Below are 18,705 nucleotides of genomic sequence, written 5' to 3'. Positions count from 1 at the left end.
CTAACACCTCTTCTCCGGGACAGCACAGGTCATCTACCAAATGTTTTTCATTTCTTTGCCTGCAGGTAGATGTTTTCAATAGAAACGTTGGGTGGATAAAGCATGGCGCGCTGGAGAAGAACTGTCCGACATGTTTACATTTTGACATTATCATATTCCTCGCGTCCAAAACATGTACCAGCATTTTAGAGTTCCAGCTAATTTCATGAATTGAGGCTGTGTTGCAGCACCGTACAGTACTCTGGCGGGGGGGGCAGCATGTGTGGTCAAAGTCGAGATGCAGGCCACTTCGACTGAGTATTATTGAGGTTGTAACTGAGCTAAGGCCAATCTAGTGTCACTCATACACAATTTGATTTGACTTTGACATTTGATTTCACAATTTGAAATAATGACCGAGAAAGAAATACATTCGGAGTGCCGTTCCTTTCCAACACGAGAGCACAAGCTGCACTGGAGTAAGCCCTTTCTAGTTTTGCATCCCCTAAAATCTTCACTGATAAAAAAAAACAAGACAAGCCAAAATATAGTTTACAAAGGAAAATAGAGAATTCATCTTTTCTTTGACATGAAAATATCTCCGGAGTATACATCTGGAGCGAAACAGTCAGCATTCACATTGGGCAGAACAGTCCCTGCTCAGAAGCCAGGAAGTCACAAATAAAGTGCGAAGCAACTAGTTGACTAAACATTGCACAAAAACAGAAAAAACAAACGGAATTACACTTTACCCAGTCCAAAGGCTGACATGATAGGCAACAACATAGAACAATCATATCTGATGTCTTAAAACACACTCCACTCTGAAATACCTAGACCAAACTCCTGTATATAACATGGGATAAGAATCAGCTCAATGTGTCTATCATGTCATGCAGTTGACTGCGTAATGCAGAAGCTCCAAAAGATTCAAGTCCACGTGTGCAGACGATCAGTGCACGTGCCAATTTGCAATCTTTGCACGACAGAACCCGCTTCCGTTTTCACAAGAATGCCATAAAAGGTAGTGCTGACGGAGAGAAGGGGGCCGGATGGACTGCGGGTTTCTTTCTGTTCGAGATTCGACTGTTTTACACTCGTATGTGGTGAGATGCTACAGTAGGAAGAGAGAGAGAGAGAGAGCAGAACGAGCAACAGTCGAATTCCTTCAGAGGAGAAACTGGGACGTCTGTAGTGCAGAGAGAGGGGGGTGGGGGGTGGGGGGTGTCTGGTCTGACTGCAACAGGGCCAAAAACTAGAAACGTCAGGACATTTGGCAACAGGCTAAAACTAGGGCACTGCCACAGAAAATACATTCTCTTATCATTCGTGAAGTAGCATTATACAGAGATGGAGGTAACAGAGTCACTTGAGTCACACTGAGTTAACTGTTGCACAGGAGAAACCCATACATGCATCCCTTTAGACTTTGTGGTAGCGTTATGTTACACAAATCAAACTTGCGGAGCTATAGAAGGCCTTCATTTAGAGGTTTGGACTGTCAGTTTAGTCATGCATTTTGTTTCAGCTATAGCGTATATACAAGATCAGTGTGTATGAGTAGTATTCAGCAGGGTGACACAAAGGAAGTGACAGGATAGCTCAAAATCACTGGCATTACAGGCAATGCAACAGTGATGTTTAGCTCAGACACAAAGCTTTTTTTTTTGTTTAATGTTCTATACATTTGTTTCAGTGACTTAAAGGAAAAATCCAACTTAAGATTAAATAAAAACTGGTCAAGCATGGTGCATTTCTGACCCTTTTTTTTTAGTGGCCCATGACAAACGTCCAGATATCCAGACATCCAACAACTGCAGCGAAATGTTTGATTGATCTGAAGCATCGACAGGGTTTGGCGTCAGTTCCTTTAGGAATAGAGAGAAAGGGTTTCTTTGCAGACGGCAGTCGCACAGGAAGAGAGGTGTTAAGGTCGAGAGAAAAGACATCACCAGCTAAAGGAGTAGAAGACACGGCTGGGTGAGAGGTTCACAGAAACAAAAAAAGAAGATGTTACTTAAAGTCAAAGTAAAGCTGGATTCATTCTTCTGCGCTGGGATACCCTACCCTAGAATAAATCTATAGCTCAGAGTACAATACTCGTTGATTGTCATAGCACCACTGCAACACGATGTCCTGCACTCATGAAAGAGTCAAACCAGTCAGACTTACATTTTCCTTCATTTTCTAATACAGACTGGTGATGTTAAGAGTAATCTGAAATTACAAATTTGTCTATTTTTTGGGGACTTTAAGGGTTCCATGATCATTCTTTGACGTGCCCTATAAATAGACCATGATATAAATTTGTCTGGTGTTATTGAGAAATCTTTTAGATAGTCGTCACGATCACTATTCACGATTTCTAGCAGCCTTCGTAACATGCAGGAGAAAACAGCCTAAGCTGATTATAAACAGTTCTTTCTGTGTCGCAGTAGAATAAATCCAGCTTGACTGATAAACAATGAAACATCAGAGGTGGATTTTTCCTTTAAGGGCCATTTTTTTTGTCTCATTTGCATAGGAATCACAGATCTGTCGAAGGCAAACAAAACCTTTGATGGAGGGTTACAGCAGACGATAAACACTTCAACTGAAACAAATTGTACAACCGTAGAGGTGTGCAATAAACCAAACGTGATTCCTTTTCGGGACAAAGAGGGGAGCGGAGGGGGGGGGAGGGGTCAGATAATCTTTCTAACAGTGCTTTTAGGTGAGTAAATGATTAGCACGTCTGTACATGAACATTACAATATACCAAACATGATCCCACAGACCGACACACACCTCTCAGGGAAACTCTGACAAAAGGCCGAGGCAGATTGAAATCTGAAGTGAATGAATTTCAACACAATTCGTTCTCCACGTTTTGGCAAGAGAGATAGTGTCGTGGTTGGAGATGATATCAATATATACATTTCCAGATGAAGCTTGTGTAAACATTTCTCGGTTGAAAAGGTGGCGTAAACAATTTTAGACTCTACTTCATCCCTGATTGTTTTTGTGACCGTTTTTGTTGTTTGTAACACTGAATGGAACGGGGCCGATCTTGCTACTGTTGCATACGATACCAAATATATAAATACACTCATATTCTCTCTTAAACACAACCTTTATATTCTTCATCCAGTTTACTAAATGCAGTAAACAAACGCTCTACAATAAAAAATATCCTTATATTCGTATACTCTCAAACTGCAAGTTTGCATCTTATGATAACAACCATTCGTAACTTTAATAAACAATCGACCATTAAAATCCAACACTTTGTATGGTGCTTGTGTCAGTGACGGCCTCTGTGGGAAGGGTCAGTAGCGTTTTTGTTAGAGCTTCCCTGTCAAGGAGCAAAAAGCCTCCCCATAATTGCACTCATTCTCAAAAACTTCAAACCCATCCTTTGATATTTTTTTGTTTTGTTTTTAGCCCCACTTTAAAAAACATCAACAATTTGGCTATAAACTGTACCGATACAAAATACAGTACATTGATTTGTCAAACCTTACACAACAGAACCACAAATATCACTGACCAAAAGTTAAGTTCCTCTCAAATACAAGAAAAGTTACGAAAATACGTTGTCACATTAGACACTTAAGTAGAACAGTAGAATACTCATGTAAGGCAAAATCAGGTGATTTCACAGTGACGACTTAAAAAGATTTAAGATTTTAGTGTTTAAAAACAGACGGCTTCCTTCACTGAAAAGAAGTTCAGTCTGGAGATATATTGGCTTTTCACTGGCAGAAGGTTAATTTGGATGTGTTTTTTTCTTGCTTTCTAGTTACATAGAAATACCTGATGATTTTCTCAGAAAAAGTTAATTCAAGTGGCGTAAAACCAACCCATTTCTGGAGCACGCAGCATTTTCTGGAGCTGTGCTAAAAACTAGGATATTTTGATTTGACCGCTGGGCTGCAGCATGGCAACGTCTATCACGTCCTACATCAGAGAATGGCACATCGAACACCAAAGAGCAACTATGGGGAGGTTTTGCACTCCTTCATTAACCAAGTAGCTTAACAAACACATATATAAATATGTTAGTAATTAATAAATAGACACAAATTACATCAGTGCAATTTTACACTATGCCTACAGAGCATTTTGGCATCAAATTTAAATTATGAAATGGAATATAAAATCTTTAACCAAATAAATAAATAGAACATATAAATACATAAAGCATCAATACATACAGTACATGATGAAAATAACATTTGGTTGTCAAAAATAAAGCTTTGAGTGTTAAATAGAAAGCCGTTACGGCATAATGGGAAAACCGGTTCATTTGATTGCAAGGTAGAAGCAAACCGGCTGTGGTACACGTATATATTTTTTGTTTTTTAACACAGCCGTTATAACGGGTACGGTTTAGCCCAATGTCCTAGCAGCTTCCTGCTACGAGCAAAATATCAACAAAACAAATATTAAAGTGGATATGACAAGAAAAAAAAATTGTCAAATGTGCGTTTTTGGAATATATGTGGCATGTAATGGTACACCGTAAACACAGCAGGCTAGCGAAAGCGCTGAGCGACCAATCTCATTCAAAACGACAGCGAGGCCATTCCCCGGAAAGCCACTGGATGTCTTTTTCCCCGTTGTCTTTTGGTGGCGCATCGTTTCAAAAGGGCTTCACGGAGTCGAGGGCGAGGTCGGACAGCTGGACGGCCATGCAACGAGGGAGAGGGTTCATCCTGCCCTTTGTTTCTCTCCATTCACAAGTTAGTGTGTTTTTTTTTTTTTTTTCCTTCTTACACTCAGCCACAGTCACCGTCTGCCGTTACAGCCTGTCCATCCTGAACGTGTCCTCAGTGGCGGGGTCGGCGAGCACCATGTCGGGGTCATTGAGCATGTGCAGTCCGTCCAGGGTGAGCGGGTCGATCTTCAGCTCGTCCAGAGGAAACTGAGAGTCTGCATCGAAGCTGACATCGCCAACACCCGCCAGAGAGTTGGTCAGCTCTTTGGAGAGGCTCGGCGGAGACTCCCCTGTGACTGAGATACGCCACATCAGAGAAGAAAGTGGGTACTGACATATGAGAAAGACGGGGCAGGTTCCACAAGTATCGTGTAAAAACACTTTTAGACAACTCAAAGAAACATTTTGACATCATATTTAGACAAAATTGTCCCATTAAGCTGTTATTCTCCATCATTACACTACACTATCATTTGTGGTGAGAAAAAACTAAATAAAAATAATAAACCTCAAAACAATATTAATTCTAGTTTGAAGAATTATTAAATGGCACCATATAAAATGTTTGGAGGTCACTGTTATAAGTTTGTACATTTGTGCTGTTGCAGCATCAAACATTTAAGGAAAACATCAGTTTCTTTTAACTCTACTTTTCTTTTTGTAATATATTTTGTAATATCACACTACTCATCAGCTTTAACATTACACTTACCAAAGTAGTTGTTGACATTTCTGAATGCAGCAACATCACTAAAAATAGGTCCAACGTGGCAACAGGCACCGGTGGACTGACAGTCACACAAGTTGTAGAAACAGCTGAGACTGATTATCTAAACCACTTTATTTAAGGGTAAAACCGTGATGTCACTAATAATCCCTCTTTGTTCAGGAAAAGCAAGAACGTGCACAAATACAGCAAGTACAGAGGGTCAGTGTTGGACCAGATGTTGGTCTGTAACCTGTGATGGATGTTAACAACGAAAAGTTTGAGCTACACTTTCACTGCCTTTGTTTTCTCTTCCAAATAAATCTGACTAACCTGGGGATTCATTTTCAACCTCTGAGATCGTCTGAGTGCGCATGTTTGTTGGCCCAGTAGACACATTGTATTTGTGGTGCGACTACTTTGACGCTTTGACAGAGAAGAGAAGATTACAGGTGGCTTTCTTTGTGCTTGAAGAAGAGTGTAGAGGCTAAGAGCATCCTAGGAACACAGTTAAACACAATACTAAGCTATCCTAAACTGCACGGTGTATAGTTTTCATTTGACGTGTACATGTGTAAACGAGTCCCAAGTGATTACGGTTTAACGTAGCACACGTACAATAAGGTAAAAGTGTATTTGATGGACTTGCGGCGTCGTTACCTGTTAGGATGATGTTGGGGATGTTGCTGTGGCTGCTGTATCCCAGTTGCTGCGAGTCCTGAAGGCTGCTCCCAGTGAGGCCCATCATGGCTGCCTGTGTGTAGTTGAGAGTGGAGCACTGGTTGTAAAGGCTGGCGGAGCTGATGGGGTTCTCGATCATGTTGAACTGCTCCAGCTAAAATAGAAAAGAATTGTAACTGTCGTGTTCGTTTTTTTCGAATGAAGACAGGCAACGTCACTCTTTCAAGGTGTTTTAATATTTGTAAGAATGAAACCTCAGCATGGCCATGGACTCGGTCTGTTCTTGGAAAACCACAGTCAGCAAGCTGTTACTCCGTAGCCAACAGATAGCAGAGTGAGCCCCGGGCTCTGTGTAATGCATAATTTTGTAACATTCAGATATTGTGGATAGAATTGTGATTGGTTTAGATTAGGTGGGGGGAGACCATGGTTTAGACTTGGCTTTCCCTTGTTGGTGCACAGGCTGGTCCCAGCCTCTTGGCATCACGACCTCCAATCCAGTAAAGCCAAACCTGGGAAAAAGTACCCTCCCCTTCTAGTCTCATGTATGATCATCCTTCAGTGCAACCTATCCCTATTGTGTCTATCTTGTCTAACTTCTACGAGAGCATCTCTTGTCCTTGGAGCTCCCTTATATGGAGTTGTTAGTGTGGTGCATGTAAGCTGTGTGCACTCTTGCCAGACTTCTCTTTGCTCACATGTGTCTAACCCTTCAGAACCTGGGGTCAGTGCTTGTATCCTGTCTTTAACATTATGAAGTTGGCTAACTCTATAGCAATACATTTAAGCAATATGTGTCTGTCCCTGTAAATACCAAGCAGTGAATAAGGTACAAAATAAGGCACTATGAATAACAACAATATGATCTCCACACATCATAAGGCACTTGGAATAGTAACACTATATTCTTCACTCTTGGAATAGTAACACTATATTCTTCACAAATATTATATTCCCCACAAAACCCAGCATAAAGTCAGAGACTATCTGAAGGAGAGCTGCAACAATTCAGTGATTAGTGACTATTTATAAAACTATTGAATTAATGTAGTGATAACCGATTAATCGGTTTGAGTAATTTTTTATTCTGATTCCAGGTTCTTAAACATGAATATTTCCTGGTTTCTTTACTCCTCTATGACAGTAAACTGTGGACAAACAAGACATTTGAGGATGTAATCTTGGGCTTAGGGAGACTATGATCGACAACTGTTCACCCTTTTCAAAAAATAAAACAAAACAAAAATAAACAAAAAATGATGCCATATTAAATCGACAATGAAAATAATTGTTAGGTCCTATCCAAATCTGGAGCCGTCTTTTGTGTCACCTGATGAGAGAGGGCGTTCGTCTGCCTCAGTGCCAACTGTTGATCATAGAAGGAGTCGCCAAATATACTGCCCACCACAGGAATGTGCTGGAGGAGGAGAAATAAGCCGCAAAATTCAGAACAAAAGTCAAGAAAGCAGTTGTGACTACAGAACAAACACAAAGATAAAGAGATAGAAAGTTATAGCCCATAAGCAGACATGTCAGCGATGGAATAACAGAGAACGCAAGCAAAACACAAAGTCACACAACTGTCAGGCTGAGCAGTGACCAAAGCAATGGTTTTCATGACTACGGCTGAAGCGGCTCAGAGACGAAGAGAGGAAGCTGTTAAAAAATTAAATAAATCTTTAATCACTTGTTCATTATTCAAATGTAACTCACACCAAATAATTAAAACATGACAAAAAAAAAATCTACCCAAATCTAAGACATGGAATGGAAGTATGAACATGATGTGGTCGTGTGTCACGTCCCGATGGACAGAACATATATGTGTCGGCCGCAGCAGCCCCGTTCACTGTGACACAAGCACAAATTAATTCATTCAAGAGGGAAATTCTGGTATTTGTCAATGTCATTCTTACTACAAATATTGGTCAATATTTGTAACTCATCACCTTTGGTGAAGAGATTTAGGAAACGTGAGGTCCAACAAAAACAGAGACGACTACAGCATGAGCTTCTCACAGCTTCTATTAAACAGAAATCGTCACGTATCCAACCACGTAAACATGTATTTGGAGCAACTATTGAATCGAACCGCACAGAGCAGCATATCCACAGTAGGTAGGCCAACTTGCAGGCTGACCCAGCTACCTGCCGTGTTATGCAGCCCGCTGCAATAACAAAATTATTCTGTGTGTACTTTCAGTCAGAATAAAGTACAACCAGTCTCAGCTGATTTCTCTTCTGATGAAAGTTTTTGGAAAGTTGTATGAACCCGAGTCAGCATAGTCACAAAAGACAGAAAGTATGAGAACACTGCACTGGTTGACAAATACTGGAATTTCCTTTTAGAAGAAAAAAAAAGAGAAGCACCAACACTGTGTGATTTGCATGTTTTTAGTGGAGGAGTCTCAGTCTAACCATTTCTAACGTCGGCACTGATGCGACAGAGGTGACTCAATCTGTGCATGAAAGCCCAGAATTTAGAATAGTTTATATTCGACCTGAATCTTCAAAAATAAACTTTTGACTTCCTTCTCATATATTATATATTTCAGTTAGCTCATTCACACTTTAAAGGTTCTCTGAGGAGTTTTTGACCTCAAGTAGCACGACAGAGCTATTTTTCTAAGAGTGGAAGCACCTGACATGATACTGCCAATGGATTCACATTATTCCACTGATCTGTAGGTGACGGTAACACACTGAGATAAGCAGCATTGTGCCAATAAAGACAGTGAAGGACTGCAAACTAGTAAACTTGGATGTAAACAACAGAGGATTTAAAATACTTCAAATCAGCTATTAAGACCTCAAGTAGACACACAAAGTGTTTTGGTGATTAACACTGAAAGTAAAGATTACAAGAAAACTCCACATGGGATCTTTAGTAAGTAAGTAAATTTAAATAAATTAAAATATATTTTGATGTTGAGATTTTGTGGTTTCAATATTGCTGATGATGACTTTTCAAAACACTAAACACAAAGTGTATTATTAAAACACATGCACCCGTCTTTGATCTTCTGCCACATGTTTTACTGAAGATGGGACAGAGCTGTGATGACTATTCCCCAGCAGAGAGAGGAACATGTTTTGTTTGTGTGCATGTGAAAAGCAGATGTAAACTCAGCCCAAAGTTTAGCTCTGTGCTCCAACAAGCTGCTAGGGAGCTTTTAACTCTAAAAGACAGACGACACTGTGAAGTCTGACTGATGTTAATGAAATCTGACAGTAACTGAAAATACTTGGGAGAATTATTCTATGATGTGGCAGTGTATGGGTAAAGAGCATAACCAACTTGTCAAAAAAAAACAGCTTGAATGCTTCATAATTCATAATCTTGTGGAATAGCATTTAGAAATATTACTTGCTCTTAAATAATGGTAAAGAACAACATAATTATTGGTCTATTTGTCCATTCATATGTGGAAAAACAAGGGCAAATAACCCCAGACCCCCTATCATGATAGTGCAGCTCATCCATGCGGGACAGGCATCTCAAGCATGTGTGGAGCGTCCTAAAAAGATATTGCGAGTAGAACTATTAACATTTTAAGACTCCATTGACAAACCATCGCCATGTTGCCATGCACACAGTGAACAGTGACAGCGGTGATGAAGGAATGAGTTATGCAGCTGTTGACACCATGAGTGGTTAACTACTGATACAGAGAATGAGAAGCAGCCTAACTCATCTACAATTAGCTTTCCCCCAGGCGCAAAGCCCTTCCCCAGACAGCAGCTAGCTCGATGGGTGGGGCCCTTACTTGAGGCGAGCCGCCGGGGGAGAAGCCTTGATTGGAGACTGGGGAGGTTGGAGACTGAGTGGCTGGTGAGCCAGTCTGATTGCGGTACTGTTGGAGGGAAGACGGTTAGCTAGCACTACACCTCATGCTTGTCACACACAAATCTCAAAGGACGGGATGTGAGAGGGCTCAGTGTGTGTGGCGTGTAGGTGGGAAATACTAGCAATCAGCTGAAAAAAAAAATGTGGGACAACTTTGTGACTGGCCAGTGTGTCTAAAATTATGGAAAATGTGACTGTAGATTATAAACATCTGCTGTTCTGATTCTAGTTTACTGGTAAAGTGCATTATAGATTATAGATAATGCATTTCTGTATTGTGTAATATCAGGAGATATTTTTACTTCTACAAAAATTCAGCCAACTGTGTCCAAAAATGCCTTAACCGACACAAAAGCTGAGGAAATGTTAGGTGCCAAATGGTGAGAGGATATTAGTCGGCTTTAAAAAGGACCAGCAAGCATCTTTCAAAACCGTGAACATACCACAAGTATTAAAATGTGCTGGTTTGAAGGTAACTACTAAAAATGCATAATCATCTGGCAGTCAAGAGTAAAAATATGCATCTCCTTTGTAGTTATTCTACAAAATGGCATGTCAGTGTCAAAGCCAAGTAACATACATGGATGATTACTTGGATGTACTCTGATTAGCTGAAGAACTTTCAGAACAACTTAAAGTTTGTTAGCTCTGCCTCCACTTTCTGACTACACTCTCCTGGTTTCTTACCGAGCTGACACTGATGCTGGCCGTGGTCTGGCTGTCCGGGGAGGGGCTGCTGCCGGTGGCTGTGCCAGGAGAGGCCAGAGTTGGTAAGGTGATGAGCTGGATGCCCTGCGAGAGGGCCTGCTGCTGCTTCTGGAGGTCACTGAGCAGCTGAGCCTGGGCCTGAGCTGTCAGCTGGTTGAACAGGGGGTACTGGGAGAGCTGCTGCTCCAGGGTCAGCGACTCCGTTGGCACGGGCTGAGGAGAGACGCACTCTGTTTAGGGAAGTCACATCAATGCGATGTATCCTGTAGTCACTGGAGGGTTATTTGAGAGTGATCTCAGCTCCTGTTTCTGATAGACTGCTTTGGCATGTAGTACGACTGCTCCACTGTTATAAAAATACCACCCAAATCACCTTTTATGGACTTTAGCTAATTTCAACAGCCACCCAGGCCTTACCTGTGTGATGTTAACGGGTGAGGAGAGGGTGGGTGAAAGCTGCTGTGGGGACTGTTGGAGATGGAGGTCAGAGGTGAGGGTGAGCGGCACCACGGGTGGTTGCCGGCGCTGTGCCGTAACAGTCATGGCGGGCTGAGAGGAGGTGGGGATCCCTAGAGACAGAGGGAAAAAAACCACACATAGTACACATGAAAGGTCTCTTTGTTTCCCACTCAACTTAACCTGAGTGCTGCAGACCAAAAACTCAAAACAAACCAACCGTTTTGAAATAAAATCTCCGAGTTCAAATTTACATGCGACCGTTTCCAAATAGTAGCAAGTCGTTACCATGGCTGGCAGCGCTGATGCCCAGGTGGGTGAGGTTGGTGGTCAGGCTGCCCGTACTGTTGGACGCGCTGAGCGAGGGGAAGGCCACGGTGTCCTCGGGGTCCAGCGGAGTGGACAGTGGAGGAGGGAACTGGATGTTTGTCAGATCAGGCAGCGAACCACCGGTGTTGTGTGCTGCTGGGAGCACGGATGGGTTCAACTCCTGGTCTGGTGATGGGAATATACTGGAAAAAAAAAGCAAGAGTTATTGATGGTGTGTCTTATATGCTGCTATACGCTAGCGGTGTTCCACTGTACAGAATAATAAAACAATATTCACTCACTTGATTCCCGGGACATCACATGTGTTGGGCTTTGATGAATCATCCTACAGAGAAAACATAATAATGAGCCGCAAATCTGAAGTAGTTTAAACGTATAATAACTGTACACCTTGTAGCCCTTCCCTTTTCCCATCAGTACCTTCTTGTCATCCCACAACTGTTTCTGTGAATCCTTGTCTGCATTTGACTCTGAATTCTCCGTCCCAGGCACTGTTAGCAGCAGTACTAATTAGTGAAACAGCAAGACACAGTTGCTTGCTATAACAAAATACATAACAATTCAAATCAGTGCAAGAAATGAGTCATCAATATTCGAGCCAGTGGAGCAGCATACAGTGCTGTGCACTAGATTCCTGAGAGTCTAAAAATAGCAAGGTGACCAGCAGACAGACTGAGTGGATGCCAGCCAATCTTGGCTTCATTATATCGAAGCCTCACACATAAAAAGACATAATCCATGGATAATCAGCGAATTATTGATCCTCCCCTCTAAAATCATCCTGAGTCAGCTCCATTCAGTGATGTTACTTCTCTCCAGCCGGCTGAGTATTGTACCAGCATGCAGAAGTAGTTCTTTGCTAGAGATCAGTATCCATTTACTCCATAAATATTTCATTAAGAGTCTAGATCTACTTCTTTGTGACATCAACCCCCTTATGTCATTTAAGGTTGCTGCCTGCATTAGTACACTGCACATTAATAAATCAAAGTCTCTGTAACTGGATCTTCCATTACCTCGTTTAGGCTGCAGCTCCTGTGATCCCCCGGCAAACACCTCCTGGGGCTTCGGGTTCATGGCGCTCTGGTGTAAGGCAGAGTCCGAATTTGTCCTGTACGTGTCAGAAAGCGGAGATGATAGCAAAATCACTGCCAAATCCCCAGTACTGGCAGAGAGACAATTCAACAGCTTCATATCCATCAATAATCACATTAGAGGCCTTTACTTGCCATCATACAGACCGATAAGTGGCCTGCACCAATATGGATGCACAGTCGTGCAATTCAAATTTTGTCCCGTTAAATGTCCTTGTTATCATTTTTGGCAAATAGACAAGGGGAGGTGGCTTACCTTCTCCAGCTAGTGTCCGGTGGTGGGGAGAGGTAAACTGAGCTGTAAGGACAGCTGTCAATGTGAATTTAGTTAAGGCTAATAAAGCAGAGGGGATGAAAAATTGATCTCGGCTAATCCATAGTTGTATGCCAGTTGGCCGATTTGACCTAATAGACATGATACATAATAAATGACCCAACACTCAAGTGTTCTTGGGATCCAATTACTTTGAAAAAGGCTTCAGTCAGTGTCTTGTTATTTAATGATGGAACACATTTCTAAGAATAATCTTTACAGTCAGGAGTGTAACAACACACTGCATTGTATTGCATCATTCAATATCAGGCTCTCGAGAACGTAATGAATGAAATGAGCAATTCACCTCATCCTTTGTACAAAATCTGTTGAACAATGCAGAGCTTTCTCCTATTTGTATCACCACATCTGGTGGTTTTTGTGTTAGGCGTACCTTTGCATTAACTATTAGATTATAGATTAATGCTTTTCCTGAAAAGCTTTGGCAGTTTTTGGTTAACTGTTAGCTAAAGGATGCTTGTCATGTTAGTTCAGCCTGTATATTTATTAACGGGACTCTCTAAAAACGTGGTACATCCCCGGGGGGCAGCGCCTTATGTCCTCTGTCATGTCATGTCATGTGTGTCTGATGCATGTTCTTGTCAGCTCGATTGGGTCATCTCGTCACTTTCTGAATAAGCTAGCAGAATCGTGACCAAAAAGTTGTTTATCAACCTCAGTTTTGCCTTAACTCCAAGAAACCTATAGCAGACTTCACGCCTCATTGTAACTTCAAACAGAGATGACTGTTAGAGCCATTATACAACAGAAACATAGCATTAATAATCTTGATTTTTTTTTTCTCTGTTAATCGATTCACAAAGATAAACTTAGATTTCTGCCCCTTGTGCTGTTGGCACGGCTGCAACTGGGACTAATGACCATCATAACGTTAAACTGGAAAACATATACAACTAAGCGAAGCAATATTGACTTTTAGATTAACTGGATTATGACCATGAAAGAGATTCTACTCAAATGGATGGATGGTGGTCTGTATTCTGATGTCAATGCATCTTACATCAATAGATGCTCAGCCGAAATGGACTTACAAGGCAGACTAACAATTACCATGTACGTACGCGTGAGACCAAACATACAATGTTTAGGAAAAAAATTAGTAGTATATTCTGTATGCCTTCATACTTGATTTACATCAAAATAAACTGATCTCATATTGTATGGGTGCATTATTTAGTCTAGTTTGCCAAATTTTCAAAGCTGTAGAAATACAATTAGCCCATACGTTACCACTCGCTCCAAATTCTCATTTGGATAATGATAATCTCATTTGGATAATTCAAGATTTTTGTTCTGCATTCTTTCAAAAGGTGCACACGGGTCTCCATATAAAGTAGCCTCACAGCATGGGCTGAGCTGTTGGGGATGGTCGCCAAAGAGTGCACTGCTACATCCAGCAAAACCATGTAAATGAGATACGTTAAGTTTTTAGGAAGTCCTGTTAAGCATCATCGTATGGCTAACACAAATGAAAAGCCAGTGCCGAATTCAACTGCAAGTTCGTCATTCCGGCACAAAAATTACAGCTGACATGCCATTGTATTTCTGTCTGTGAGCATTTTGGGTTCCCAGCACATTACAGCAACACAAGAGAAGGGGCGGCAAATCAGATGAAAACTTTGCTGACCTTGTTAACTCAAAACACGCCAACTTCATACTTTCATTACAGCGACGGACTAAAGCACAAGTCTTCAAAACAATGTTCAAGCCTCAGTGAATGCAGCCAAAACATCCTTAACACCCCATGCTTCCAGAAACAATAAAGGATATCTGGCGTCCATGTTTGTCGACTGACAGCGGCCGGCGGTGAGGAGACGTGATGCGGTTCCGGTCACGGTAAACACGCTCCACCAGCCCGTGGTGCCTAGTTGTCCGACTGGTATCCAGCACGGAGTTCTGGAGTGAACACACCATGTGAATGAGGCCAGTAAAACACCTCACTTACACAACAAAGCTATGTCTTAGGATAATGTCTTAGGATAAATGGTGTAAATGTGTTCATTTCAAAATGAGTCAAGCCATGGGCCCCCCATACTGATGCTTGAGTTGGCAAATGTATTTAAAGATGGAAAGCCATGACAAGCAATGGTATACTTTAAAATTTAGGAACCAAATTATATCTATACCTTGTATTACACACTTCTGGCTTCCTCTGGCTCTCCTGAACCATGATAAAACCTATGCAGCTCTGACCAGCAGGTAATTTCTGAACACTTTACTGGCATCATAGCCTGGACTAAGCCTGCTTAGCCATAGCCAAATTCTTGAATTGATTTTAAGTTAATTCTCTATTTTGAGCCAATCTTTCACCAGTCCTGCAAATAACTGCAACCTTTATACGTCCAATGTTATCACCAACAGCTAAGAAAGGTACACTGGTTGAGAACAAACCATTGATTTACCAGCTGAGAGACGCTAAGGGCTCACCTGAAAAGGCAGGTCAATGTTGCCATTTCCAATCTGATTGACATTGGGCAGTGAGCCTCCATAGTACTGTCCACGATTCTGCCCTAGTTGCAAATACTGGGTCTTCTGTAACTGCAACTGTGCAAAGTAAAATTGCATGAAAGCATGAGTGAATGATTGATCTGATTCACAAAAAAAGTGATGCTAAAAATGAATGATGCCTGCCAGTCCACAGTGGTGAAATGAAAGATGAATGAATCCACTAATTGACAGGTGATGAAACATGGTGGGACAGGCGGACTGGCTGTTTCATGAACAAGAAACAAGAGGCAGACAACGTCTTTAACACCAAAGAAAAGTCACATCGGCCGATGTGAATGACACTTGACTGACAGCTGGTGTAATTACAGTCTTTCCATGTAACACACCTGGTGAGTACAATAGCCACGTGTCTCCATACAAAACCAATCACAAAAGAAATGTATGATACTACAAACACTTTAACGCAAGTCTGTGATAATGATTGGAACAAATGCAATGGATTGATGTTTGGATGGCAACACAAAGAAATCTGGCAGAGACCACAAAACTGACTAGTTGTTCTGTTGGCTGCAGTAAATGACAGTACAGCTCAAGTTTACACTGATGCAGCCTGTGGTAAGTGGGCATCATTTCCAGCAATAGGGCCAACAATTAGCCCAAATGTTTCCTGGCAATGAGACGTGCCTTCTTTTGTGGTTGTTACAGCTGAAATGATTAGTTGCTCAGTCAATTCTGGTGATCAACCACCAGAAAATGAATGGGCAACAATTTTATGTCTCATTAATCGTCATTTTTCAAGGTAGAAACTCCTGTTCAAATAAATGATCAAATTTTCTGTTGTACTCTGTTTTATATGATTGTTGACTGAATAGTTTTGTTCTGAGGGGGTATGTCAGTATTCCTTAATGGTAATTAAAAAGGTGATAGGCATTTTTCAATACTTTCTAACATATTATAGAGTAAACTAGGGCTGCTACTATATTATTTTCATTCTCATTTAACTTGCTGCTTATTTGCTGGATGAATAGCAAATTGTTTAGTGTATAAGGTGTCAGATAATAATGAGAAATACTTATCATCACGTCTCTGAGCCGCCTCTTATTATCGCTTGTTTTGTCCAACCAACAGATATTCGTATTACAATGATATAAAACAGAGAAAAGCATCAAATCCTCACATTCTTGGCAAGCTGGAGACAAAATGTTGGACATTTTTTTCAGAACACATGACTTCTGTGACTAATTAATAATCAAAAAAAAATCAGCATTTGATTTCTATCAATACCCTAATGGAGACAGCTCATATGTACAACAGTTGCAACACTAGTCTATCAGACTATTTGTCGTTGTTGCCAGGAAGTTGGCAAAGTTGCACAGACTTAATGTTCACGCCAAATCATTAAATTAAACTGTTAAGGATGGAGCTAATAAATCAGAGGTATGTAGGTTGTTTAGAGCGGAATTTCTTTTCCTGTCTGATGCTTGTTTGTTGATATGAAGAGAAACAGCTGGCTGACATGCTACTGAGCTAATACAACGGTTAACGATAAGCTAATAGTGATTAATAATAAAAGAAACCACAGCTGGGAAGGCTGGTTAACATCTGATTGGCTAGCAAATGCTAACTTAGCCCTCTCAGAAATGCTGCTCCAATTTAGGTTCTAGCGGTTGACTTTCCTAAAATGTTGTTATGTTGTGTTTTGCTACGTGTCAGACGATTTGTTTGCTAATGAAATGACAACAGTGACTGCTCAAATCAGCCACTGACAGAACACAGGTTCACATTATGCACTGCCTTATTAAAAAAAAGCTAGCTCACGCTGCACACGAGTGGCTTATTTTTTCCTGAGCAGCGTTTGTGTGTTTTAAACACCGGAGGACAAAAAAATTTGGTGGCGCTGAACTGATGCATCTCAGGACGTTAATATCAACTTTAGCTACTTAGCATCCCAGCGGTCAGATTTACCTCCGCAGCGCTCGTTAGCTGCCAAACAGCGATGCAACAAAATGTAAACAGCCGGAGGGTGTACAGGTCTTACCCGTGCAGCTCTGGTGATGTTCAGGTCTTTCATCACTTCTTCAAACGCAGCGGTCTCCTCCGCCTGTTTCTGATTATGCAAAGCGATTTTTTCGCTAAATTTGCGAGGATTGTTAGAGGACGCCATCTTTCCCTCTTCTTCTCAATGGAATGTTACGTTACACACTACGCCGGGGCCTTCTGGTGTCGTCATGACGCACGGCCAGCGGTACGAACGTGATGTGCTGATGTTGATTTTTTTTTTTGCTACAGCTGTTGACAGTAAAACCAGGTTTTGAGGCAGTGAGTTTAAGATGAGATCGATTATTTATCCACAGCCAAAGATGCGTCATATGTATTAGTCTCATGCTGAAGTGGTTCCTGTGTTTATCCAGAAAGTCACGAAAAGGATGAGACAATGCTTCAGTAGCTTCTCTTTCAAACAGAATACATCCAGGTTGTATTATTTTTAAGACCTCAATGACATACCCACTAAAATAGCATGTACTTTAATTTTAGGACATCTAGGTTGTCGTAAAATAGGTTAATGCTTTAGCACTAAAACAGCAGCAGTTGGTTTTCTTGCTGTTGCAAAATGTATGTAACACTGATCAAGAAAAAGGAATGATTTTAAAACCATAAATACTTAATATTGGCTTCTGGAAAAACAGCATCTTAAAACTGGATGCACTGATCAAATTCCTCAAGGACATATTTTATTTAAGGGAGTTAAACTGGTACAACTGCAGAGGCTGGTGTGCCCTACTGGTAAACACACATACAATTTAACAGCAAACTCTCCACAGAGAGTTTTGTTGCATGTCATATCCCTCCCATCCTCCCCCCCTGAATTGCAGATACATTTACATTTTTCTGGATAGTGATATAAAACAGGCAAATGTAAAGCAACTGTGTTAAAGGAGGTGAACACTCAAAAAAGGAGAACAAAAAAAAAGACAAGGGTTTAAAGAATCTAGTTTACATCAGAAGTAATCAAATGCTTATTGGACAGAATTCAGAGAAAAGCTGGTTGTCTATGTCCTAATTTTAATGTCTCTGCAACCAAGACGATCTTGGGTTTGCAGCACAACAGTAATGAAAAGTAGAGCTGAAACAATTAGTCGATTCTTATATTAGTTATCAATGAAATAGTCAGCAACTATTTTGATAATTACTTAATGGTTAAAGTAATTTTTTTCTAGTAAAAACAACCAAACATTCAGCTTGTTAATTATGAGGGTTTGATGTTTTTCTACATTTTTAATCACTCTAAATTGAATATCCTTTGTTTTTGGACTGTTGGTTGGAAATAAGACATTTTAAAACATCAACTTGGCTTTTGGGAATTCTAACAGTCATTTTTCATGACTCAGGTATTTTATAGAGCAAATGATTTGTATATTAGTA

At 40.9% G+C, this 18,705-nt stretch overlaps 1 protein-coding gene across 1 annotated transcript; it reads right to left on the bottom strand.

Moving 5' to 3' along the window:
- Positions 1-4,134: 4,134 nt before the first annotated feature.
- crtc1b (CREB regulated transcription coactivator 1b) lies at positions 4,135-17,446 on the bottom strand. Its single transcript, XM_070832363.1, has 14 exons — positions 17,321-17,446; positions 15,262-15,378; positions 14,605-14,730; positions 12,757-12,818; positions 12,423-12,517; positions 11,827-11,912; positions 11,688-11,731; positions 11,365-11,588; positions 11,038-11,189; positions 10,600-10,833; positions 9,833-9,919; positions 7,396-7,482; positions 6,045-6,219; positions 4,135-4,974 (listed from the first exon to the last, which is right to left on the bottom strand). Exons 1-14 carry the CDS (start codon positions 17,444-17,446, stop codon positions 4,763-4,765), a joined length of 1,827 nt encoding a protein of 608 aa, XP_070688464.1. The 3' UTR covers positions 4,135-4,762.
- Between the last annotated feature and the right edge of the window lie 1,259 nt (positions 17,447-18,705).

The sequence above is a fragment of the Pempheris klunzingeri genome, chromosome 6, assembly GCF_042242105.1.
Source record: "Pempheris klunzingeri isolate RE-2024b chromosome 6, fPemKlu1.hap1, whole genome shotgun sequence".
In the NCBI taxonomy this organism is placed as follows: Eukaryota; Metazoa; Chordata; class Actinopteri; order Acropomatiformes; family Pempheridae; genus Pempheris; species Pempheris klunzingeri.
This window is presented reverse-complemented; position numbering and strand designations above follow the sequence as displayed.

Bases quoted from the DNA above. Each gene is read 5' to 3' on its own strand.
- crtc1b (XM_070832363.1), bottom strand. From the start codon at position 17,446: ATGGCGTCCTCTAACAATCCTCGCAAATTTAGCGAAAAAATCGCTTTG. The intron at 11,732-11,826 runs GTACTGATGGGA...TTTTCTCTGTAG, and splicing joins AGTTGTGGGATGACAAGAAG to GATGATTCATCAAAGCCCAA. The intron at 10,834-11,037 runs GTAAGGCCTGGG...GTCTCTCCTCAG, and splicing joins CACCCGTTAACATCACACAG to CCCGTGCCAACGGAGTCGCT.